This window comes from Nuphar pumila, chromosome 16, assembly GCF_984573655.1.
Source record: "Nuphar pumila chromosome 16, dmNupPumi1.hap1.1, whole genome shotgun sequence".
Classification (NCBI taxonomy): domain Eukaryota; kingdom Viridiplantae; phylum Streptophyta; class Magnoliopsida; order Nymphaeales; family Nymphaeaceae; genus Nuphar; species Nuphar pumila.
The window spans coordinates 82,824,927-82,851,139 of record NC_143264.1 but is presented as its reverse complement, the minus strand read 5'-3'; the positions used below and the strand labels follow the sequence as shown (position 1 = coordinate 82,851,139).

The following is a 26,213-nucleotide window of genomic DNA, read 5'->3' as shown; positions in this document are numbered from 1 at the left end:
GGTTTTATGATAATACGTGGCATGGAATATAAAAAATATGAGAAAATATGTGGCGGGGGCTCCTCTTGTCTGGTAGGAGCAGCTAGTGCACGTCGCCTTGTGTTGGGACGTTGCAGGTTCAAAACCCAGTGATGTAGTTGTATAATAACCCCAGCTTACCTTAAAAAAAACGTTTGAAGTAAAATTTGGATATATAAACAAAAAAACACAAAGACACCCCCAAGTCATGTTACAACTGTCATTTTGGTGAGAGGGTGTTCTGCCCGGAACACGCACTGTAGCTACAGTGCATGTTTGAGATCCCGACTAAGTGTCGTGTGACGTTTAGTCGAGTATACAAGGATGTCGTGCACCAAACAGTTAAAAAAAAAAATTTAAAAGCCCAGTCTTAGCCCAGCCCTGATTCCATATGAAATAGATTTTTATCCATTTTTTTAGCCCAGTTCAGTCCTAGCCCAGCCCTGACTGCAGCAAATAGTTTGATTTGTCCATATGAAATAGATTTTTATTAATAATTGTAGTCATTTTTTATTTTATCTCAAAAAAAAATGGGTGCGCTGCCCCCCAACCCCCGACTATGACACCAATTTCTTTTTTTTTTTTTTGCTACACCCCAGTTTGCCCCCCCACCCCCCCTTCACATGAATCCTAACTACGCCACTGGCGGGCACCATCATCTTTGCCCCTGACACCCTGCATAGGCCTTGGGGTGAGGGTCCTAACCCTGGTGTTTTATGCCACTTTGATGTAGTGGTGTCAACGGGCCTGGTTTACCCGGACCAAACCTTATAGGGTCTGAATATGGTAACAAATAAGAAAACCTGATTAAGACACAGGTCTGGATTCCAAGGTCTGATTAATACATGAACCTGGGTATAGTTTATAAAATTTTATACCGCACAGGCCTGACCTGAGTTCCAATTAAAACCTGCAATTTTTCAATGTAAACATAATAAAAATACTCTTTTTTTGGGTATGCTCCGGGTCTGGTTCATGTAGTTCTTATTGGGTTGGGGGCATGGTTTCTCTTATAGTAGACCCGATTAGACTTGGGACCGGACTCAATACTATACCCAAAAATCTGATTCAAGTCTGGTTCCACCTGAAACCTAACCAAACCCAACCCACTGACACCCCTACTTAGATGGCAACGATGTCTCCTATCCCGAAAAGTAGTTTCCCGAAGCAAAATATGAAAAAAAAACTATGAATATGATCTATATATTTAGTCAAAAATGGTCTGATCACATTGCATAATCAGATTTTTTTTAAGACTTCAAAATTCAACGGTTCACAATGAGCACAAATTCCATGAGTAACAAAATCAAACAATAAACCTTAATTTAATGATTAAATCGGTTTGTATGTAATCTAATGGATCTAATCATATGGACATAGTGGGTTTCATTTGAATTTTTGTTTAGATTTAGATGTTTGCGCTTGACATAGTGCTCTACTTTTTTCAAGTTTTGGTTTCAATCTGAATGCATATAGGTTTGGGTCTTAGTAGGGAATTACGTCTTGTTATATATCCGATGTGCACGCTTGTAATATACCGAGTCTAGGCTCTAGAGTAGGGTGTCAACGGATCAGAATTGGTTCAGACCTAAGTTCAAACCCATTTCTAACTTTGTTGTGTTGGCACCATATTTAAACCTGGGTCCAATCTGGCTTAGGGATGGCAGTGTACCGGGGCGGAGGAGGGGGACAAGGTCTCCACCCCAGCCCTATCTTAAAATTCTGCCATCCATCACCGCCTTCATTCGTGCACGGGTTTTTGATTTTAACCTCCATCCCTGGTCCAAACGGGGCAAGGCGGGGCAGAGCCCCATTTCTCTTTAGTCCATTGTCATCGCTAAAGATATTTTTAGTTATTTTACTAATAGGGATCGAGGATGTGGCGAGGCAGGACAAAGCATAAGTCCATCTCCGCCTTCATCCCCACACAAGTTTTGATTTTAACCTCTATCCCTGTTTCATGTCCTCTATCCCCGGTCCAGACAAGGTGAGACAGGGTGGGGCTCCATTTTTCCCCAGTCCATTCTTAATTGAGCCTGTAATAGGAAAAACCAAACCTGGGTCATATAGGCAGTGTTTGATACTGTCCTACACTTAGTTACATACTACGCGACGGTAGTGAATGCTGCAGTTAACAAACGGTGGACGAGACAGAATGTGCGCCTGCCACCATCCACCTAGTCTCTGAAACAAAGATTTATAATTTTAGCCCCTTGTTATATAAAGAATAAAACATGAAAAATGACATTAAAAAAATGTTGGGGAGGAGTTCTACCCTCAACCCTCTCTCATTCTCTTCTCTCTCTCTATGTACATATATCTCCCTTTCTCTTCTTCTTTCTATCATGTCTGAGCAATGGTGAGGCCACCGGGGGTGTGCAATGCTCTCTCTCTCTATCTTGTGTGGTGGTCGAGCTAAGAGGCCACTTGCAATAATACCTAGGTCTTTCTCTCTTCTTTCTCCTCCCTTCTCGCTAGTTATTATTCTCTCTAATTAGGGCATTGATTAGGAATTTGAATAAAAGATTTAGTTGATTAGAGTTTGATTCAAAATTTTGTAACCAGGGTTTTTTATATTTTATTTGATTAAGTTTTTTTTTATTTCTTTTTGTTTAGGGGTTTTAATCAAGTATCTTTAATTATGCTTTTGATATTTAATTTGATTAAGGCTTTTCTTTTATTTGATTAGAGTTTTTTTCTTTGATTATGGCTTTGAATCAAAAATTTTAAATTAAAGCTTTTTATAATTAATTTAATTATGACTTTTATTTTATTCAATTAAGTTTTTTTCTTTAATTTTCTTTAGTTAGGGTTTTTTATAGTGAGTTAAGCTTTTATTGTATTTGATTATGGTTGTTTTTCTTTTATTTTCTTGTATTAGGATTTGAATTAAGGTTTTTTATATTTTTTATTATGGTTTATTTGATTTATGTATTAATTTTATTGTAGTTTAAAGTTTTTGGGTTTATTTATGATTTATTTTTTTGTATTTTAAGATTTTATGATTTTTTTATGGTTTTTGCATTTTAATATAAAATATATGAATTCTTATTTTTTCTCAAATTACCCAAATTTTAAATTTTTTTGGTATTCTAGTTTGAGATCCATATTTGAGGCTAAAATCCATAATTTTTCTTTGACTCGTCTCACTTGTGGTTTAACTATAGTAGAACAATAGTTATATTTGGTAAATTTACTGTTTAGCACTTCTCATATTCTCCTAATTCTTTCCATTGTTGGAATTTCTTTGTGATACGGATGACGACCATGCTAATTTTAAAAATAGAATTAGCTCAAAGGTGCACTATGATGCTCTCTTAAAAGTGACAATTACCCCCTTGTGTAAAAATTAGGTGCAAAAGAGTGAATTATAACTTTGCTTATGAAATATAATTAAGCTTGCATCTCTCATGCTTTTCTCGAAAACCTTTCACAAAAAGTTAACCGATTACCTACCACAACGCAATTACTTTGAATAGTCTAGTATATAAAAAAAAACAGATACATGAGCGAAAAATAAGAAGAGGGGAATATATACCAGTTAAACCATATATGGGCTAAGGGACCTTATATGATATAATATAAACTTGTGTTAGATAGTTGGTTAACATGTCTTTAGAGGTTCATAGACCAGAGTATTTAGCATTCCCCCTTTATGGCTCTTAAAGTATGCATGCATCCACTAACTTTCAAAATGTTGGTCTAGCTCTTTGGGCTATGTGACACATATAGTGATGGTCCTAGATGACCTTTGACTGACTGATCAACTTTTTAAAATTGTTTTTTGTGTTAATTTTTTTTTAAATGCATTAAATATCTTTTAAAAAGGTTTTATGATGTTTAAAACAGTACAAAAAAGAAGTGATAAAACAATTGGTCAAAGTCAAACCCATACTGAATAAAGGCTAAAGTTTAAAGTTCAGTTGACAAGCCTCTTGAGGCTTCTAAGTCAGCTTTATACATTTTAAACCCAAATTTATAAAAAAAATGTTTAATGCATGAATAAATAAATTTCATGAAATGAATTTTTCATCCAAAACTCATTTTCCAAATAACTTGGGCAAATAAAGGGTTACTTTGGCCAAAAAGCTTGATTAAAAAACCCAGGTACGGCGCGCTGCGCTGACATATATCTTGAGTGGGATGAGGCGCCTGTCTGAGAATTATTTTCTTAATTAGGCACCCATTGGTAAAATTTTAAAAGTTAGTTAGGTATTTGTAGTTAGGTAGGGATCTGATAAAAAAATCCACGAGCCATACCCGTATCCATATACTAATCAAACCCTTTGGAAAGGGTTTGATCCAGATTCTAATCAGGCCTTTATTAACAAAACCCTGATCCTATAGTGTTTAATACAGGTCGAGTCAAACCCAACCCATTGAAAGTGACACACCTACTCAAGAACAAGACTGCAAATGGATCGAATATGATCAGACATTCGATCGGAGTCCGACATGTTTTTCTAGCTATGAATGGTTTAAGTAAGATTCATTGTACATTTGGATTGTATTCAGATTTGTTAAATTGGATTGCTTTTGGATTCGGGTAAGATTCAATGTACATTTGGATTGGAGTCAGATCTATTAAATTGGATTGCTTTTGGATTCGGGTCGAATTCAGATCAGCATTTTAAGTTTGGTACAGAAATGATCCGATTTAAAATCCAACCAGATAACATTTTTTTAAAATTAAATAGTTTGTTTTTTTTTTTCAAAATTTTCTCAGACCCAATATAAAGAGCATGCATTTCAGATTTGGGTTCAAACTTACCTCCTCGGATCTCGGATCTGATTTAGATCCAGATTTGGATCTAGTATTTACATTTCGGATTCGGATCTGAAAAGATCATGCTCGAGTACGATCCGTTTGCACCCCGTAGCTAAAGAGAGATCGTCCGTGGGTACGTTCGGGAGGGAGCCAGCGTTGCTCAAAACCCTTGCCGCGCTCCATCTCTCTTGCTTTCTCTTCTTTCTTTTTCGGAGCGCACCTTGGCCTTCCCCTTCCTCCTTCAACCCCAGCGGGCAAAATCTAGGATTTTCCCTTCCCAGCAGGACGATCGCGTTCGGCGAAACCAGTCACCTGAATATCGCCTCGTCCCTGTCTTTCCGGCGGCCGGAGGAATGGTGTTCTCGGTTCAGACGCCCGACATCATGGGGGAGCGGCAGTCCGGGCAAGACGTTCGCACTCAAAACGGTATCGCTTGCCTCCATTGTTTTCTTTTTCCTTCAAAATGCATTATCGTTCGAGAGAGTTCCCGATCCCTGATGCGGATATCCCCGAACTTTGCAGTCGTCGCCTGCCAAGCCGTCGCGAACATCGTCAAATCGTCGCTCGGGCCCGTCGGTCTCGATAAAGTAACGCTAATCCTCGACAGTTCTCTTCTTCATAATGTTGTTTGGTTTTGTACTTCAGGGCAAGAATCGTGCTCTTTTTCATCTGCGCTGATGCCACGCTTGGTTTGTTTCTTATTACGATGCATTGGATCATGAACATAAGCACTCCCTGACGCACTTATTGTTGTTTTTTGGTGCTTTCTTGTCTCGATGATTACGACGGATTTTCGTTACTGCCGGTTTGTTAAGTTTTGGTTGTTTGATTCACTTGGGCTTTATAGGTCATACTCTTATATGTAAATTTATGGAGATTGTGCGTTGTTTCTGATAGAAGAGTTCAGAAGTTACACTTTCCGATACAGATAGACTTTAGTATTTATAATATCTTGTAAAATTTCATTATTCATATGTTATTGTTGTCATCGTTATCGTTGTTGTTGTTGTTGAAAGGTACAAGATTGAAAATAAGCACAAATAAAGATCAAAAGAAATAATCTCACCATATACAGAAATACAGAGTGATTCATAAACCTAAACATTATCAGTAAGAAAAAACAGGAAATTAATGAAGATGCAATTGTGGACACCTCGAGTTTTGCAATAATCTTTTTTGAGAATATAATTTTAAGTTTCATACCCGATGGACAATCAGAATACCGAGTTCTTTAAAGCCCCACCGGTACACCTTTACCCCGATCCCGCCATAAAAAAAGATAAAATGTAGTAACTTATGAACTTAGGCAACCCTTAGGCGTTTTGGACATTCATACTCCAAAAATGTTGAGAACCTTCAACATAAACCTTGATCATCCGGGTCAACTAAGTAGGTTTCTAACGTGTAGACCCCAAAGTGTTGAAAACCTTAGACAAGATTATGAGCATCCCTAACCACACCGCCATAGTCCCTATGATTGGCAAGATTGTGCATAAAGTTTTCTATGTTTACACTTGGTTTTCAGCGTTTGCCCCTTGGAATGTTACAAAACCCGAAAAGCTGAAATAGTTAGTCATGATGAAGGGCAAACAAATGCCTAACAAAGGTACTCCAGATGTACGAAACCACATAAGGTTTTCAAAGTTGCCAATCTGTTTTCCCAGGGATGTTTGTCCAAAATGAGAGCTTTTTCAATGCTTTTAGTATGTCTCTTCATGCATGTTCTCAAGCTTTCCATTGTTTTGGATGTGTTTACGAGGTCCAAAATGCTATAAATAGGAGGCACCACACAAAGAAAAGGACATAAATAATTTGTACATACTTCATAGGTGTTGCGTGAATGAAAACTTGTATGTCTATCTATCCTTTTTCAGCATAGAAGCTTCCTAGCTGTTGCCTTGGCCTCACAGTTCTTTGCTTACCTGTCACTCCATCAAGCTCAACACGTAGATCTTTGTCTACCTTTCACTTTTTCTTTGCCATTTGTAAGTCATTTAGAGGAGAATTTACACATCAGGCTTTGAGCAACCATCACGTGAGCGTACTTTTCCTGTGGAAATGAAGCTTTCACGGTGTATTCAAGATCCTCCTCTTTCGTACCTCTAGAAGCTGCAACCTTGAGGTTTTACCCATTTTACTATCTCAAAACAGATTGGTGATTTCCTAAGCATACTTCATCACTTGTGATCCAGAGAGAAGTATGCCAACTACGGATCTTCATTTCTTATCTGTAACTTGGGAAAGAGGGTTTTGGTTGCCTGTCCCAGGCCTTTTGAAGCATCTAGAGCAATTCCATAATTTTTCTGGAAGACTACAATCATCAATTACTTCATCCATGATAGTGATTGCGAAGTTGAATTTGTTTAGTGTTTGCATATTTTATGATTAAATCATTTGCTATAATATGCTTTTTATCAACACTAACATTCAGGTTCATTGTAATAATTACTAAATACTAATGGGCTCAAAGTCTTTGTCACAGTAAGCTTTCAGGTGAAACTTAGGAACAATGTTATAACAACACTTATTGCTTTTAATCAATGTATTATAAAGAAAATGATGATGCTTAGTCACAGTGGTGCTTTCTTGGGGTTTTAACTTATTGTCTGTTTGTGGAAACCTGGGAGCAGTGATGATTTTAGGAAACTGGGACCCTCTACTATTGACAAAATAAGATTATAAGTAGAGAGTTTATTGATATACTGTATCTTGGGACACACTAGTCGTATATTTTCCCTGGACGTTCACTTTGTTGGGATGAGCTTGTCTGTTGGTTTGTTTCTCAACTGGAAAATTTTTTAATGGATGTAGAAGAGAATAAAATAGTGTATCTCAAAAAAGTGTCAGTTTAACTGCTTCATATGCTCGACTCGATGGTGATACGTGACATATACCTTACTGTGAGTGTAGAAAAATTTATTGTGGAAGTTAACGATTTGTTTGGTCTATTCTAACCCTTGCACACAAATTTGTCATCGCTAATCAAGTGTTCATCTGAATAATTTGCTGGATGAAGTAGCCAATAGCTGTTTTTTTTCCAGCAGTATATTTGATGCAAGGTGCATTTAGCTGTTTCACTAACCAGACTTTGTTTCATGCATCTTATTGTTACTGGATCTGACATCATTCATATGGGTCTTCCCTGGTTCAACTTGATTGTTTTTTCTCTTTTATATTATACTAGAAATTGATTGTATGATGGTTCTGAAATCTGAAAAAGATTTCTTCTACCTGCTCTGCATCTGTATTCCTCTTATCTTGAGGTAAGGAGAAAGAAAACTGATTCACCATATAAAACCTTTATGTGCTCTGAATATGATCTGTCTTCCTGTATGCGGGTTGTGTCCGTATGTATAATGTTTTTTGGCACTGCATGTATTAATCTTGAATTCAAATTTCAGATGTTAGTTGATGATATTGGGGATGTTACAATTACTAATGATGGGGCTACAGTACTAAAGATGTTGGAAGTGGAGCATCCTGCTGCCAAGGTGAACAAATTATGTCTACATTTTTTCAATTAAATTCGAACTTGGAAGATGATTTAAGCTTTAGTTTTCTTCAGCATTCTATGCCTTTTACCGCAGCATATGCACCTCCTTGCTTTTGTCTAACTTCATTTATATCATCCTTTTATTTTGAGGGCTTCAGGTGCTGGTAGAGTTGGCTGAGCTTCAAGACCGTGAAGTTGGAGATGGGACCACATCTGTTGTTATCATAGCTGCTGAGCTGTTGAAGGTATCTTGACATATATGGCTCGATTTGTTGATTGCCTTGTTTCTGTTTCATAACAATGCCCTTTCAGAATAATCTGCTAATTTTGCTGTATATACTTTCTGAATTTATGTTTTTTGTTCTTTTTGCCGTTCACTCTTCTAGAGAGCCAATGATCTAGTGAGAAGCAAGATCCATCCCACATCCATAATCATTGGATACAGAGTAAGTACTTTATTCCTGAAATTTTTTGTAGGTTATGCTATTTTAACTGTTCTCATTCTACAATTTATCTTATGTGCAGCTTGCCATGAGAGAAGCATGCAAATATGTGGATGACAAGCTAGCAGTCAAAGTACGTTTTGATGTGTTGGTTATTTTCTTTGTCAATATGCAAGGTTCTACATTATTATTTCGGATTGAATTGTGTCAACTCTTTGTGTTATGCTTGATAGAGACTGATCTTTTTGATACAATGTGACCAATTTGTATTAAATTAGCTTTTTATTTTCTTTTGTCATTTTCAAAGTAAAGTTTGAATTAATTGACAATTTGTAAGATCTTTAATTCTGGTGTACCAACAATAAAACTCAGTTTTACTATTTTTGATATAAAGAAAAATTGACTTGCATAGAAGCATCTTCATTACATCATTGTTTATGTAACTCATGTTGTTTGCTATTATACTTTCCTGCTCTTATGTCTTTTAATAATGATGGGGCTATCATTTGATCATGTTATGACATATATATAAGCATCATAACAATAGCATTGCCTGGGCAGTTGGTCCTTGAGTATTCTTTTGATCTAAATATGCTATTAGTTTACTTTTGCAGAAAGACAAGTGGAATATGGCAAACACCTTTGTGGAAAATATTTTTCTTGGTGTTTTTTCCCGAGTGTGGTAACAAATATTGGTTATATTTTGAAAATATCGTGATTTTTTACAGCATATTCAGAAAAATTATAAATCATGGCAATTTAAAATGTTGTCTGTATTAAAAATATTGTAGTTTTATTGAGATATTGTCATATCTTGTTGCTGTATCCATCTGACATAAATGTACTGGTTTCCTTACCTTCACTGCTTGGATTAACTTTAGACTCCATGTCATTAAGAATTCTTCTTCTGATCATTTCCACTGTGAACATTTTGTTACAAATGCTGTTTGGGTAAGTTGCATCCCAAAGGGCATTATGAAGCTCTCAATTCAGCCTTCTATCTTTAGTCTTTTATATGTCTGTGAACTCTTATTCATCCTGAGGTCATACTGTATAACACTTTGTTATTTTCATTGATTCATATGACAGCTCATTTGAGGCTAAGCGTATCTGTGATTATCACAAACCTTCTGACCTATATGCTACTGACATCACTAAACCTGATTTTTGAGGCTTTAGTGATTATTTATCCATTCTGTACTTTATTCTGTGATTGCACTAGAATTCTCATTGGATCGGTGGTTTTGTTCTTCTTTAGAATCTATATTGCAATTTTTTGGTGTCCCTTGGTGATGTAAGACATTCTAAGAAAGAAAGACCCTAGGGTGGTTTTCTTTTAACTTGCTTCATCGTGTGGTGAATGTTGGCTTCATGCTTTTGATTTGTTGTAAACTTGATAAATATAAGCCCGAAAACTTAAGCCATCTTGTTTTTGTTGATTGAGAATCTAGTTTGTAGATTGCTTATCGAGTGGGGCAAAACTTGGTCTTAAGGTTCATGCCTTGTAAATTCTTTCTTCAACTAAAATCTTGGGAAACAGAAAATGTAAGTACACCATGATATGTGGATCAAAAAATGGGATTTGGCCTAGACCATCACGAATGGACTAATTTGGTTGACACATGCTAATTGTGAGCTTGACCAGATTTACTATTTAGTTCTAATTGTTTTGTACCAATTTGTTTTTGGGTTGCATTGGGCTGATACGATCCGATGATCTCCATTAAATTGCTAAAATGTGGTTTGGAGAAAGAGGCAGCCTGTTTGCCTTTTGTTAAGAAGGGCTATTTTGTTTTCATTGAAAGATAGCCTTCATCTTTTGATGGAGAAGGGGTTGGGAGGGGAGGGAGCAAGGGCTCTCTGGACTACTGAGTGTACTCTGGCTCAGCCACACCACTTGGGGTGGGAGCCACCCAAGAAGCAAGCTATTACAGATGAAATAAGCACCTAAGGGAAAAAACTCATAGGCAGATAATGAAGAGCTGTAAGATTGGACTACTTGGATGTACCATGCCCCTTCCCCCATCCTAATAAGAGAATCTTGTAGCCACCCATATCTTTTTTTCTAGGGCAATTAAACATTGTGCAAAGTTTCCCTTGGGTCATTGATAGTGTTTTTGTTAGATTTGCAGGGCGATAATGACCTCCTCTTCTTGTCTGAAGCTGCTCTTCCTCATTCCCTTCAGCCAGCCCTCTTCACAAACTATTACAATTGATGCCACAGACATGGCCAATTCTATTAATGAAGAAACAGGAAACAGGCAACAATTAGGCAATAAGGATGATAAACCTCATGGGGGAGGGGTATGCGCGTCTTCAATCTCATTCCAAAAAGCCAAGCCAGCTGCTAATCCGAGTCTGGGGAACAAACATCTCATTCCATCTCATTAGAGAGGAGGAAGGCTCATTGGTTCTGCTCTAGGAACTCCGATAAAATTGTGCTTTTAAACATTGTAACATATGTTAGTTGTTGTGTTGATTTCATTTTACATCAATATGTTATGGCGGTTTTATGTTGGTTGTATCGGTGCAGGCACTTCTTCTGGAATGCTGCTGCATTTTATTCTTTATTGTTAATTATTTGCAAGTATGTTTTGGAAGTTTCATTAGCAGGAATTTATCGTGCATGTATATACTTTGGTTCTATTCTTCCTTTCCTATCTGATTTTATTACATGTTATTAACTTTTATTTACTGAGATATTTCTTATCTTCTATGGCAGGTTGAGAAGTTGGGAAAAGATTCACTTATAAATTGTGCAAAAACAAGCATGTCCTCTAAACTAATTGCTAGTGACAGCGACTTTTTTGCAAACTTGGTAAGCCTTTTGTTTCTTTATCAATATTATAACATGATGCCTTCTTTGGGTTGGTAGGATAGTGGCTGGCCTTGCTTGTGGCACCTTGAGGCCATACATCCTGCTACATTGATTGAAACTAGATTAAAAATTTTCTAAATTTAGGATTATCCATGGTATGACTTGTAAATGGCCTTTGGGCCCCTCTTCTCGGGTGAGGGGTTCTCAGTTCGTGACTCTTAGAGAAGGATCAGACGGTTTTGGTGGGAACAAAATGTCAACTAAGGAAGATCCACATGATTCTGCTCACAATAGTTTAGGTCTTTCTCTGGTGGATTGCAGCACTATTCTAGTACAACTGATGCCGACAATTTGCACGGATGGCATTGTCCAGGCTGGAAGGCACAAGCCATTCTGTTTATATTGGCTTTGACTCCATTTTAATGGGAAGTCTTGATTTACTGCATAAGAATGTTTCCTATTGATACCTCTAATTCTCAATGTTAAATATTTGTAGAATCATGTTTTTGACTTTTTATATATGGGGGGAAAAGGTTATTGTAAATATATTGGATGGCGATGCATTTTCGCTTTCGTGAGGTGAGTTCTGTGGGCAATTTTCAAGTTGTATTGACAGTTTTGTGCTCACAACCGATGTCTATAATCTGTCTGTGGAACAAGTGGAATTATTTGAATGCTATTTACATGGGTCCTAATTTTATCATGTTACATTTTTTGTGTTCTTTTGCATGGGTTATTGTCCTTTATCAATTTATGGTATCTTGATTCTTGTGGTGTCAGACTTTCACTATTTTAACTATTTACTATTCTAAATTCTCCAGGTTGTTGATGCTGTTCAAGCAGTGAAGGTCACCAATGACAGGGGTGAGGTCAAATACCCGATCAAGGTTAGTTGTTGTATGAAGTTTTGAGGTTTGTAGCATCCAAGATAGTTACATGATATTCTCCTACTCGTGAGTTTTTGATAATATACTGGAATCCTAGTATGTGGTGGGTTTCACCAATAAATGAAAATATGACTGAATTTAGGTATGCATGTATTTATTATTTATTGTTAGTTTCTCTCTTTTCATATTTTCTGATTTTACTCATGTTGACCTTTAATGGCCATTGTATATATTACTTTCTATCTCAGGTCATTAACATTCTGAAAGCTCATGGAAAGAGTGCAAAAGACAGCTACCTGTTAAAAGGTTATGCTCTGAACACAGGCCGTGCTGCACAAGGAATGCCAACAAGAGTAGCACCTGCTAGAATTGCTTGTCTTGATTTCAATCTTCAGAAAACCAAGATGCAACTGGGCATCCAAGTGTTGGTTACTGATCCTAGGGAACTTGAAAAAATTCGTCAGAGGTGACGTCCAATAATTGTGTATTGAGATGTTTACTAGAAAATACTTGTATTCTGCTTCTATGAACATAATCCTTAACTTCTTGTTCGGGAAAATTGACTAAAATGGGCAAGTTTTTGGAAATAATCCTCGAATAAGAGAGCTGTTTTCTGCACCAGAATGCAAATCTTTTGACTATATAAACATCTACTCTAGTTTGTAGTCTTATTTATTTATTTTATTAAAGTCAATATAATGTATTTTGCTTGGTAAATGCTTTTCTAGTTCTTTACAGTAACACAGTTTCATAATGTGTGTTTCTTTTCTGCTGATCTATAATGTTATATTTAGGTTTTAGACTTGGTCCTTTTTTGACCTTTTTGTTTTTTCCTTGTTATGAGTCTTATGACTATGTTTGAAATGTTTTATGCATTATAATCTTATGGAAAATCAAGTTTAGCTAATCTAAGCATTTTGAACTAGTACAAGCATGTTCCTTTAGGAGAGACTAATAAATGTTGATTTTTCTATGACCAAGAAGCCAATGTGTCCTGTAACAAGACATGGAAGGGAATAAAAACAATGAAACATAGAATTCATAATGCTGCAAGTTGTCAATATAATGCATCTATCTCTTGACTTGAGAAAGTTGCAAGTTTGAATCAGGATCTTAGTGTGTCTTAGGGTTAGGCCAGGGTGGTCTCTTAACACCATAATATATTCACTTGAACTCTACTTAGGTGCAATCAGTCAACAAACACCATCAAATTAAACACTATTAATGTTTCACTTTGGATCAGCTATATATTTGTCAGTGCTTCATATAGAGATCATCTATCTAATGCTCTACAACAAAGAAATGAATGCCAAGTCCTTGTATTCTTTGTTAAATGGGAACATGGGCAGTTGGTTTTGTATGCTGTTGGAACAGGTTTTCGTTCCATATGTGACATCTAGTGTTGAACTTGAAACCAAGAACGTGTGGAGTGAAGGTATTTTTTTCCCTAAAACTTATTCCTGCTTGTTTGCTGAATTTAACTAGTTTTGATCAACTGCTAGTACTGATATTGTCAAATAATCATAGGAATTGTACAACCTAGGCTGAAACATGCCTTAAAGTTTTGAGAAGATTCTATTGGAAACACTCCTGCTATGGAGAGAAAAAATATACCACGCCTATTTAAAAGCATTTCTACCTAAATTATTTTGGTGGTTGTAATGTGTGAACAAGTTGGTTGCAATGAAACATCCCCAAATGCGGTATAGTTCATGCTATTGAATGTCAATGATGCTATCGATGCCTTAGTGCTTGTGAATACCTTCTTTTTGTAATAGCTTGTTTCAGATCCCTGCACAACCATCTTCCAAGCATGAAAGGGTTGCAAGTAGCTTCTAGAGGACATTTTCTCTTTACGCTCTTTGTGCATATAAACTTGCAACATTCTGTTCTGTTATCTCATAAATTACTTTCATTTTTGCAGAGAAGCAAACATAACTAAAGAACGCATTGGCAAACTTCTAAAAGCTGGAGCTAATGTGATTCTCACGACCAAGGGCATTGATGACATGGCCCTCAAGGCATGCTCATTTGCAATTTTATCCTTTTCTATTCTCCTTAAACACGTAGTATTGTTAACAACTGATGTGGAGCCTATGAGCACCTGCTATTTTCATTTACTCATATTCTTTTAAACGTTTGCACTCAGTACTTTGTAGAAGCTGGTGCTATTGCTGTCAGGCGTGTTAGAAAAGAGGATTTGCGTCATGTGGCCAAGGCATCTGGTGCAACTCAGGTATCAACATCACTGTCTTAATTTTCTTAGAATCCATATTAGATGGAAGCTATATCTTTGTATCAAATGTTAACGAATTTCTTCCACTGTCTCTAGTTTCTAATTTAACTCCTCTGCCTCTAATTTAGTTGCACCCCTCTTTTCAGAACATAATATTCTTCCCGTTTGTAGTAAATCTTGGCGTTTTAAAGCAGGATTAGCTATTGTCATGTGCTAACAATTTGCAGTATGACAATGAGCACTATAACACTAACCATTTCTATCAAGTTCACACCTTGTCGTATCTGTTTGCTTCTAGTTTCACTAGGTGAAGCTCCCTGGTTCTGAATCTCTTCAGCTAGGAGGTTCTAGTGGATTCTGTATAAGCCTTAGCAAGCATCTTATTAAATGGTCACTTCTGTGAGCCAGCCGTATCGGTAGGGCTGGTAAACAAACTAAATGAACTGAAAACACTGTGTCTGGTTTACCATTGGACGCAACTCCAGGTCGGGCTCGGGCTTGCGTCTAACCAAGCCAAGCTGCGTGAGCAGGTCACGATCTAGCTTGCTCCAAAGGGTCTCTACGCATTTTGAAGAGTGAAAACATTGGGTATTGAACCATGAACCTCCCTTGTGAAGCCCATCTTTACCATATTGTTTTTTTGTGGCATATATTGCACTGAAATCCTCCATATTACTTCTACACGAGTTCAGCTGAGTGAAACCGAGAATAACCTCTAATTCATACTTGGCACGGCTATCAGTGCTGAGCCAGCTCGTTATCAGCTCATCAGCTCCACATGCTGAACACAAAATTTGGGAGCGAGTCAAACTGAGCAGAGCCATGAGCTGATCGGTTTGTTTCCCAGCCCCACGTACCAATATCCACAGGTGATAATTCTAGTGTATGATGCGATTCTTGTTTTAACCTGGAATGGTATTCTCAAATGTTGCTTATCTATAACCTCCTTTTGATGATACCGTTGGTTGTGCTCCAAAGTCAAACAACAGTTGTCCACAATGTCATGAATAAACCATAATTTCTAGTTGGATGAATGAATGATACTATAACGTAAAATGTGTATAAAAGTAACTAGCTTGTCTGTCCTTACTCTAACAAATCTCTGCCAGTGAGGATGTAACCCGTTGAATTTAACCACCTATCTTTTTCATGTTGGCTGGCAAGCAAAATCATTTTGTCATCCGACACTCTTAATTTACCACCTTGCCAACTTGAAACTAACTCATAAGTGCCGTCTAAATTGATGCTTACTATTTCTGTCAGAATTTCAACATTGTACACAGTTCTCTTATTGCAATTTGCAGTTGAAGTCCTATATAATTCCTCTTAGCTGTTTTTGTTACAAATTGATCAATTATTCTTTGCTGTATGAAATTATAAGTGCAACACAAGTTAACTCATTAATGTGTGGCTATATATTGATTTTCCACTCTGTCAATTCTTTTTTTATCCTTGTTGAACTTGTAAGCATTTTAGTAATGTATGTTCTTTTCTCTTGTAGGTTCTCACATTCGCTGACATGGAAGGGGAGGAGACCTTTGACCCTTCATTTCTTGGATATGCAGATGAAGTGGTCGAAGAGCGTATTGCTGCTGCTGATGTGATCATGGTTAAAGGAACAAAAAATACAAGCGCTGTAAGTTCATTCACAATGCAGTACTGCAAAGCTATGTCCTTTGTTGTTTTCCAGTGTTACAGTCTGTGCACTTACTGTTTGTTCAGGTTTCTTTGATACTCAGAGGTGCAAATGATTACATGCTTGATGAGATGGAGAGATCATTACATGACGCCTTGTGCATTGTAAAAAGAACTCTAGAGTCGAATGCGGTATGCTACATATCATAAGATGTGGTCGTTATTCTTGATTGTTTTTGCTTTGTGAATGATAGTGTTCAATTTTTTTTTGGTACCATCAAATCTGTAACTGGAAAAGAATAGTACATCCATAGCAAAAAGCCCATGAGATGCATAGACCCTCACACGCCTAAACTTGCGTAGATCAGATGTTGTTTGGAACTGAAAGCGAAAGTTTAAATAGATAAAATGTTTGATGTAGAAGTAAGGTACCTGTTTGTTCAATGCTTGCTTTTACTTGTTTATAGTAGGCTTATGTCATCTGTCAGTTACTATTTTGGCTTTTAAATACCAAGCTGTAATAAATTATTTAGAAACATGAATTATGACTGGAACATGTTCTTTTAATATAGTTTACAAATCTAAAAAATTGAGAAGCAGTCAAATGCGTTGATTCCATTTAAAAATGGAAGTTCATAATGTCAAGATCCAAGTATTTAACTATTTTCAACAGCACAGTGATGAGGTCTATGTGCACTGATAAATCTAAGGACATGGCATCATATACTTGTTAAAGGGAAAACTGTGAACATGTAACTAAAATTTGGTTGCCTCATATACCATAATTTCTTCTGGATCTATTTAATATTTTAGTTAGTTAATGAAAAGCATTTGTTATTTGTATTACTCATTATCCACTGTGGATATTGATTTTATTGAGAACTTCAATAAGCTGGCTCACTAGAGCGGACTTGATTAAGGGCTAGCCGACCATGTTTCAGTGGCTTACTCTAAGCCGACAAGGAAAGAAATAAAAAAAACACCCCTCTCTCTCAAACTTTCAATAAAGTTGCTGTCCACACTGGACAAGAACTTATTTAAAACATCAAAAGCCATTGGATCATAAAAGATCCAACGACTGTTGGTTCAGTATCACCATATCACGGTGGTGCCGGCCTCCATGCACACACTGTGAAAATATCTCAAAAGGAGATAAAGTGTACTATAAGCACACCACCACCAATAGGTATGTGCACAAAGGCACAAGAACACTTAGAACAAATGCACACAAAGGTACAATAAAGAAACACAAATGCACAAAGGCATATAAAATATAAAGAATTTTTATTGAGAAGAATGGAGAACAAAAGCTCCAAAAAGTAGTTTTTACAAAGGGGAAACTCCCCTATTTATAAGCTAGCAAGGGGCCTTGGAGGGGCTCCACTAGCTGTTGGAGCCCCTCCAACGGTTAGAATTCTAACCGTTGGAGAGGCCCAACAGCTAGTGTTGAGCCCCCTCCAAGTTGACTTTAGTCAACAAACAAGAAAAAGAAAAAAGAAAAAAAAAGGAAAAAAAAATTTAAAAGTACAAAAACATTACAGCATATTCATAATTATTAACATGCATAAAAGAGGAGAAATGACTATAATACCCGTGCAGGTTTTACAAGAAGAGAGAGAAACATATATATATATATATATATATATATATATATATATATTTACATATATATAAAGATAGACACATATATATAAAGATAGACACTTATATATATAGGTTGATATATATGGAAAAGTATTTGGTACCCTTTGTGAAAAAGCCTTACAAACAATCAAGTTTTCAAATAACTTGATACTTCAAGTACTCGAAGCATACGATAGCATAAAATAGCATTCAAATGCTTTACATCACAAAAGAAGAGAAGTGCGTCAAATGCACTGTATTGATAAACATAAGGGGACAAAACCCCTCTTACTGTTACAACAATTACAATGGGCTCACAGCTCTTATTTATAAAGCATTACAACCCTTAAAGAGTCGTTGGGTTATTCCCAACGGCTCTAATTAGAATCGTTGGAAATCAGCCCAATGACACTTATTTTAATTACTGTGTACGATAGTCAGTGGCTGACTGTTGTACACTGTACGCAGTTAGCTAGTGACTGTGTACAAAAAAAAAACACAAAAAGTGAAAAATAAATAAAATGAAAAATATGAAAAATTACAAAAATAAGAAAATAAAAAAACAAGAATATACGTATATACTTTAAATATTTATTTATATACATATACTTATACATATACATACTCTTGTATTATGAAGTATACGTGTGTGTGTGTCTATATATATATATATTCAAGTATATACATATATGCATTATTTTCTAACGGTCTCCCTCAAACTTATGGTGAAATCACTGAAAGTTTGTCAAGTAAAAAGTTGAATCTTGGTGAACACAGTGCTTTTTTGAAGAAATACGTAAGTTGATATTATGATGTCATATAGGGAAGATCAATAGTCTTCCTTAAATATTCTTCACGAACAAAATGACAATCCATCTCTATATGCTTAGTTCTTTCATGAAACGTATGATTTCGAGCAATGTATATGGAGCTCTTATTGTCACAACATAATCTTGTAGGATTCTGAAGATGAATTCCCATATCTGACATTAGTTGTATGTGCCACACGATTTCCATGGTAGTAGTCGCCATTGCTCTATATTCAGCTTTTGTAGATGATGATGACATCTTCTGTTGTTTCTTGCACTTCCATGAAATCAACGATTCACCTAGAAACACACAAAAACTAGTTGTTGAGCGCCTATTATTTGGATCCCCTCCTCAATCAGCATCGAAGTATGCAATAAGATCTAAGGAGGAGGAAGATGATAAAAAAACTCCCTTATTTATTGTGCTTCTAATGTATTTGGTAATCCTTATCACTGCACTCATATAAGCTGATGTTGGAGTGTGTTGAAACTGACTGGTTATATGTATAGCATGAGCTATGTCTGGTCTTGTAATACTTAAATACATAAGAGATCTCACGAGCTGTTTGTCTAAAGGAACTCCATCTTTAGCTCGTATCTTCATTCCAGCAGTCTCTCGGGTGTCCACAACTTTATCATCTGATAGTCCTGACCTATCAATAATATCTGAATTAAACATTGTTTGTGACAATATGTACCCTTTGTTAGAATATGATACTTCTATACCAAGAAAGTATGTTAGAAACCCAAGGTCTGTCATTTCAAAAGAATTTTTCAAAAACTATTTTACTTTCTTGATTCCTTCTTTGTCACTCCTTGTAATCAACATATCATCAACATATAAAAGTAAAATTATAATACTTACAGAAGAATTCTTGATAAATAAAGTTGTATCAGCATAGCATAGTTTAAAACCATAACTTATAATAACATTGCTAAAAGTATCAAACCAAGCTTTAGGTGCTTGTTTGAGATCATACAATGCCTTTTTTAATTTAAATACTTTTTCTAAAAGAATTATCAATCTAGGCGGAACATCCATGTATACTTCTTCATTAAGATTCTCATTCAAAAAGATATTTTTAACATTCATTTGAAATATATTCTAATTTTTAATAGCTGAAATGACTACAAGCATTCGAACAATGGTCATTCTGGCAACAGGAGCAAAAATTTCTTTATAATCCACTTTGTATTCTTGAGAATATCCTTTGGCAACTAGCCTGACTTTATGCCTTTCCAATGATCCATCACTTTTGGTTTTTACTTTAAAAACTCATCTACATCCTATGGTCTTCTTTCCATTGGGTAAATTTAGATTTTTTTAAGTGTTAGCTTCTTTAAGAGCGCCTAATTCTATATGCATAGCTTTTATCCATTCAAGTAAATTTTTTGCTTCATTGTAACATTGAGTGTTTAAAATATGAATGAATAACTATAAGACATGCTCTATGTTTAAGGGGAGAATGAGTCATAAGATATAAATTTATTTGAAAACTTGATTGTTTGGAAGGCTTTTTCACATGGTATCAGAGCTTGGTGTATGATCAATCGTGCATTGGTGGTCTGCCTCAAAAAGCGTGCTTATTCTCCTTCATGGTGGTGATTATTTTTTTTTCTCTTCTAATTCACTATGAGTGAATTTTTTTCACACAACACAAGAACTCCAACTTTATTTCGCAGTTTAAACTTGAAGGAAGCAACTATAACATTTGGTCCAGACACTTGGAGACATTCATCAAGGGTCAAGGTTTGTGGGGATTTGTAAGAGGTACTATACTTGAACCTATTACCAAAATTACATTAGGTGAAAATGGGATTGAGACTAATCTTGACGAAAGAAAGAAAGCCATGGGAGAATACTACAAGAAATTGGATGAATGAAAAATGAAAAACGCAAAAAATCTTTCATGGATGTTAAGTGGAGTTGAGACAAAAATGGCCTCAAACTTATTATGCTTCAAAAAAGGCAAATGAAGCATGAGAATATCTTAGAGGTATGTTTACCGAAAAAGATATGGCTCACAAGTATTATCTTCAAGAAAAAATTAGAAATATCAAACAAGGAGATAAAAATGTAAGAGATTACTTTATGGCGTTATCTTCCATATGGGCCCAACTTGCTCAATTTGAACTCAAATGGGAATGTGAGTGTATAAAAATGTGAAGAGTTCAAGTTGAAGAAGATAGACTCTTCGCTTTTCTCTATGATTTGAGACCCAAGTTTGAACAAACAAGGGCTTCCTTGCTATCATCTTCATCTCTATGGTTTAACACCCTTTGTGGGTAAGAAATCCCTAGTTGGAACTCATGGTGGGAGGTTGTTTTGAGTATTTGGTACCCTTGTGGGTGAAGAACCCCTTAGTTGTAACTCATAGTGGGTGGTTGTTTTGACCAAGTCTAACCTCATGGACGTGTTCAGCATGGTCAGAATAGTAGGAATCAACTCTTGGACCATATTTTTTTGACTTAAATATATGATTTTATGACTATTGAAAATTTGGTACATTGTAGGCTATTGATTTTTCGTCCCCTGCAAAATCTTGCATACACATTGGAATAACATTATCCAAGCACTGCTTTCTACTAGTCCAAACATGTAAATCACATATGGAGGGTCTGATGTGCAAAAAAATTAAAATATTACTGTTTTTTATCAGGGTGTTCCTTACCAACGAGGGTAGCAAACGTTAACCCTATATATATATATATATATATATATATATATATATATATAAAGTCCAAAAGTTGGACATAAATGACCACACTCAGGGTCAGGTTGACCGCACCGGGTGCCGCACCCGTGTCGCGTAGTGTCGACGCGGGTGTGGCACCCAGTTGGCGGAGTCCCTGTGACATAGTGAAGGGTAAATAAAATTAGACAATCAGGATACCCCATCAAAATAACAAGCAGCCCTTATAATACAACAATCACTGCTGGCCATCCACAATAATTCCGAATGATGTAATTATCATTTTTAAACTATCATGTAATGGGTTCCTTTCTTTTTGTATACCTTGAAATATTGGGAGGAAACTATACATGTATGCTTTGTTAGGGCAATAATCTTGCAGTAATATTCTTTTGGAAACTTTTGCTGACAATCAAATGAAGCTGCTTAAGTGCTTATGATATATGTCAAGTGTCTCTTGATTGCAGATCTGATTCTCTATTGTAGTTGTTGAATCAGTCTCCAAAAGATCCATGATCTGGAGTGCTAGGTCACAAGTTGTGGGTTGTGAGTCAAAGCTGACAACTTGACGATCATGGGTTGAAGGCAGTCTAAAAGGAAACCAGGCTTTGAACCATGTAATAGAGGAAGCTCAAGCTGAATTCTTTACACTTACCATTAGGTGCAAATGCAAATGCAAATGCCTGAGATATGTGCAATACCCAAAGTGGAGAACGTGGAGATTATGCCACGAAAATAGTTAGAGGAAAACCTTGCTTTGATAACATGTACCATCACAGTGATGTCTTCTACAACACCATTAGGGGTAAATATGTGATATATGCACAATGCGATAGAAAAGAGTGTAAAACGTGAATAACATGCCTCTGAAGGATGAATAAGAATCAGCTTTGGGCATCATGGTGGTCAAGAGGACTGTTTTTTCTGACATGCACAATGGAAGGTTAAAGTATGGGATTTTCACTCTGGCAAACCATCTTGGCTTGATAGGCTTCCCTTTCATGCTTTGCCTGCAGTTAAAGCAGATTTTGGTTGTTCTCTTTGCAGTGGAGGATGGAGATATTTCAGCTTATATTATCTGCAAAACTTGTGCTCATACAATGCTCTCTGGTATCTGAAGTTAAAAAAGTTTTAGAGCACCATTTTCACGTGCAATCATTTTAACCAAACAAACTTTGCTAACATATTCTTTCAAAAATTTGTACTACGGAATATATTTATTCATTTATTCTGATTACTGGTAATTTGAAGGCTGTCTACCTACTATGTTGTAAATTCAGGTTAGGGAGCCTTTACAGCTTATTATAATTCTCCTGATCTTTATATTTGTTTTGTACTTTTTTAAGAATAATTTCATAAGCTTTCTTATGCAGCAAAATATGAAAGCAAGTGATTTGTAATATTTGTCGGAGCTGTTTGTGCAGGTTGTTGCAGGTGGTGGTGCAGTTGAGGCAGCTTTATCTGTCTATTTGGAGCATTTTGCGACGTCATTAGGATCCAGAGAACAACTAGCGATTGCAGAGTTTGCAGAGTCTCTTCTTATCATACCTAAGGTGCACTTTGAATGCTAGTCTAGTTCTCATGCAGTTCCCGCTGTTGCTTCTGCCTTATTGACTGAAATTGCTATGAACCTCAGGTTCTTTCTGTGAATGCTGCAAAGGATGCAACTGAGTTGGTTGCCAAATTGCGTGCTTACCACTACACTGCACAGATGAAAGCAGACAAGCAACATCTCTCTAGGTACAATCTTTGATATTTGTGAAATTAATTGTACACTGTTCTTAGAAGTATAGATGGCTACTGGCTTTTCAGTCCAACTTGTTCAAGTATGAAATAGAATTGCTGTTAGGCTTAGATTTGTTCTGAATTTGTAGAGTCGGTGGTTCAGTTAGGTTAATGATGTGAATGGGCTCTGGCCCGTTCTGTCTAGCACATTGAAGGTTCTCGTCTGGCTTCTCTGATCCCAACCAAGACTTGAATTGAGATATTGGTTTCTGATGAACTAAACATGCTAAAAATATTGCTTCAAACCAGTGAAGTGACAAGCTAAACATAGTTTTCTTATTTATGGGACCCCTTTTCTACTTCTCACTTTACGATTTTGAAGATTTAGTGGCATACTTAGGAACCTGCTAGGGATGGGTTATGAACACTTTATAGCCAAAAACCAGCTTCGCCTGCCTGCCTGTTGGTTGCTGGTGCCTCATACTGGGCCTTGGTTGTCTTTTGCCAATGTCTTAAATCACAATTCTAGTTGAATAATTGGGTTATTACTTGATTCATTCCTGGAATGGAGTGCTGATTTGTTATAGCATCAGATGTCCATCTATATCATTGCTAAGGGAACTATACGATACTCCTTTCATCTAGCTAGAATTTAAACATGGGCACCAAATTCAGTTAGGCAATTTTGAGCTGTTTATGATTTGAGAGTTTTGAATCAGCTTGCTGCATAAGTTGTTTATCTTGTCTCAATTGGTTGATTCTTGATTAATTTTGATTGATCTTCTTACTTCTTGATGCCTTGACTCTTTAAGCGATTAATGTAACTTTTATTTGCTATATCACAGTTTTTTTTTCACTTTTAAAGTAATTTTCCATCATTTGTAATTTGCAACACTATCATCCAGTTGAACTTTTCTTTTTTTTTGCTTTCTTGACTTTGTAGCATGGGTTTGGAGCTATCAAAGGGAATCATTCGAAACAATATTGAAGCTGGAGTTCTTGAACCAGCAATGAGCAAAGTCAAGATTATTCAGGTTGGCTAAATTCACCATTTACGTATTTCACTAGCTAGGTAGAAATGTAGCATTCCCGTATTGTCTTGGATAAACAAGTTTCTCATCTTTTGATGTTCCTGAAACTTCAGTTTGCAACTGAAGCAGCGATAACAATCCTTCGGATTGATGACATGATCAAGCTTGTCAAGGATGAGCGTGAAAATGAAGACGACTAGGGAAAGCAGCCAAAGCCATTCTGAGGATAAACATTCAGTTTTGTAGTTTAGCTTAATGCTATGGAATGAGCCCATGATGTGTCAAGCAGCTTTGTTGTAGGTGGTCTTTGAGGAAGCCAGTAAATTATAATTTTTGAGATGATTTCGTTCATTTATTTAGGAAATTGCCCCTTTTTTGTCATTATGATCATGGTTAAGATTTAGATTATGCAGAAATGGTTGTGGGAAACAAAATAGTCATCAAATGTGTGGGTTCTATTATGCAACATTTTTTTTCTCTAATGTACTAATTTTGGGAATCAACCGAATTGCTCCGAGCTAATTTGGGATTTTTTCATATGGTTTAATGGTTTGAATTTTAGAATGTGGTGGCCAAATTATTTCTTCATGGCTCTGGTTTCATTCCCCAGTAATGGCCTCCTGTACAAGTGCAAATTGATCGGATTTTGGAATTTGACACATTATTGTAGGATTTGTATCTTGAAATAAAATTCAGATTTTAATTCACATCCGATTTGGATTTGCATAATTGGACTTTTTGGGTTCGGATTTGGATGAGCTTTTTTCATAGGATTTACATCTGGATTCGGTTAATTTAGTTTGTGCTTTTTACGTGTAAAAACCTTGCTTTTAATTCCTTTTTTTAAGGTCTCAAGTATGCTCATCTTATTTGGATCTGGATTCAATTCTGCTAAATCGGTTCTAGCTTGGACATAGATTTCAACTTGCGTCTGTTTTCTTAATATTCAGATTAAGATTATTTATTATTAATTTGGGCCATATCTTGCTTTCTCTCCAGGCGTCCAGCCTCTTGCACTTAGGGGCTGGAGAGTCGAATGGCAATGATTGAAAACACTTTTTTTTTATATTATTTTGATAACCCAAGGAGCGATAGTATGGAATATTGATCTCACCTGAGTTTTATACTAGCAGGAAAAAGGAGGGAAAATGCGAGTAAACAAAATTCTATACTCGATCTCATAGATGTCAAGAGAATTATGTGTAAATCCGTATTCAACCGAAGTCATATGTATGGTTTCGAGGGAGATAGCCTTTATTAACCTTTTTTACTCTCATGTCACTTAGCGGTTTGGAGCCTGTTGAATGTGACGGCCCAAATGAAAACCAAAAGAGGCCACTTGAGTCTAATCAGGATTTCAAAACTCTGACTTTCTAAGGTTGTCTTTTGTGAGGGCCCAAATGAGAACCAAAAGGAGCAATTCGGGTCTAATAAGCATTTCAAAACCCAGACTTTTGAATTGCATCATAAAGCAAAAAAGAGCAAAAGAAAAGGACCCGATGCAACTTTGATCTGTTCAGCATATCGACCAGGATCAGGGCATTAGATATGGATCAGGCAAAAATATGGAACGTTTTTTTTTCTAAGAAAAAAATTATTGGTCTTTTTGATACTTCTTTACTTGTTTCTAGTTTTCATCGTCTTTTGAAAAGAATGGTGGCATTTTTTTAATATTTAAATATCTTTAAGTGTGATATTTTCAAAGTATGGAAAAATAAGAGCATATGACCTTGTCTTCCATTATTACTTTTGTCAGACAATATGTTTGATAAGCCCTTATCCTTATAGGATTTACCAACGGGGGCTCCGCGTGGTTGGTAAGAGCTGTCAGTGTCTCCTTCTGGTGGGACGTTGGAGGTTCAAACCCGAGTGGTACGTTGAATAATAACTGGTGGGGGGGGGGGGGGGGGGGGGGGGTCTGCCTAACCCCAGTTTGCCTTTCAAAAACAAAAAAACCCTTATGGGCTTGGAATCCAAGAGCCTTTAGGGTGACCTAACCATCCAGTTATCTAATTCAACCTAAATATTTTCATT

General features: G+C 36.3%; 1 protein-coding gene across 1 annotated transcript; it reads left to right on the top strand.

Moving 5' to 3' along the window:
• Positions 1-4,932: 4,932 nt before the first annotated feature.
• On the top strand, positions 4,933-24,563 carry LOC149813866 (T-complex protein 1 subunit alpha-like). The gene is made up of 17 exons (XM_089992479.1): positions 4,933-5,212; positions 5,309-5,373; positions 8,188-8,277; positions 8,438-8,524; positions 8,666-8,725; positions 8,805-8,855; positions 11,445-11,540; positions 12,362-12,427; positions 12,676-12,893; positions 14,352-14,448; positions 14,577-14,663; positions 16,165-16,299; positions 16,386-16,490; positions 22,848-22,976; positions 23,060-23,163; positions 24,092-24,182; positions 24,293-24,563. Exons 1-17 carry the CDS (start codon positions 5,140-5,142, stop codon positions 24,377-24,379), a joined length of 1,641 nt encoding a protein of 546 aa, XP_089848605.1. The 5' UTR covers positions 4,933-5,139; the 3' UTR covers positions 24,380-24,563.
• Positions 24,564-26,213: the final 1,650 nt, after the last annotated feature.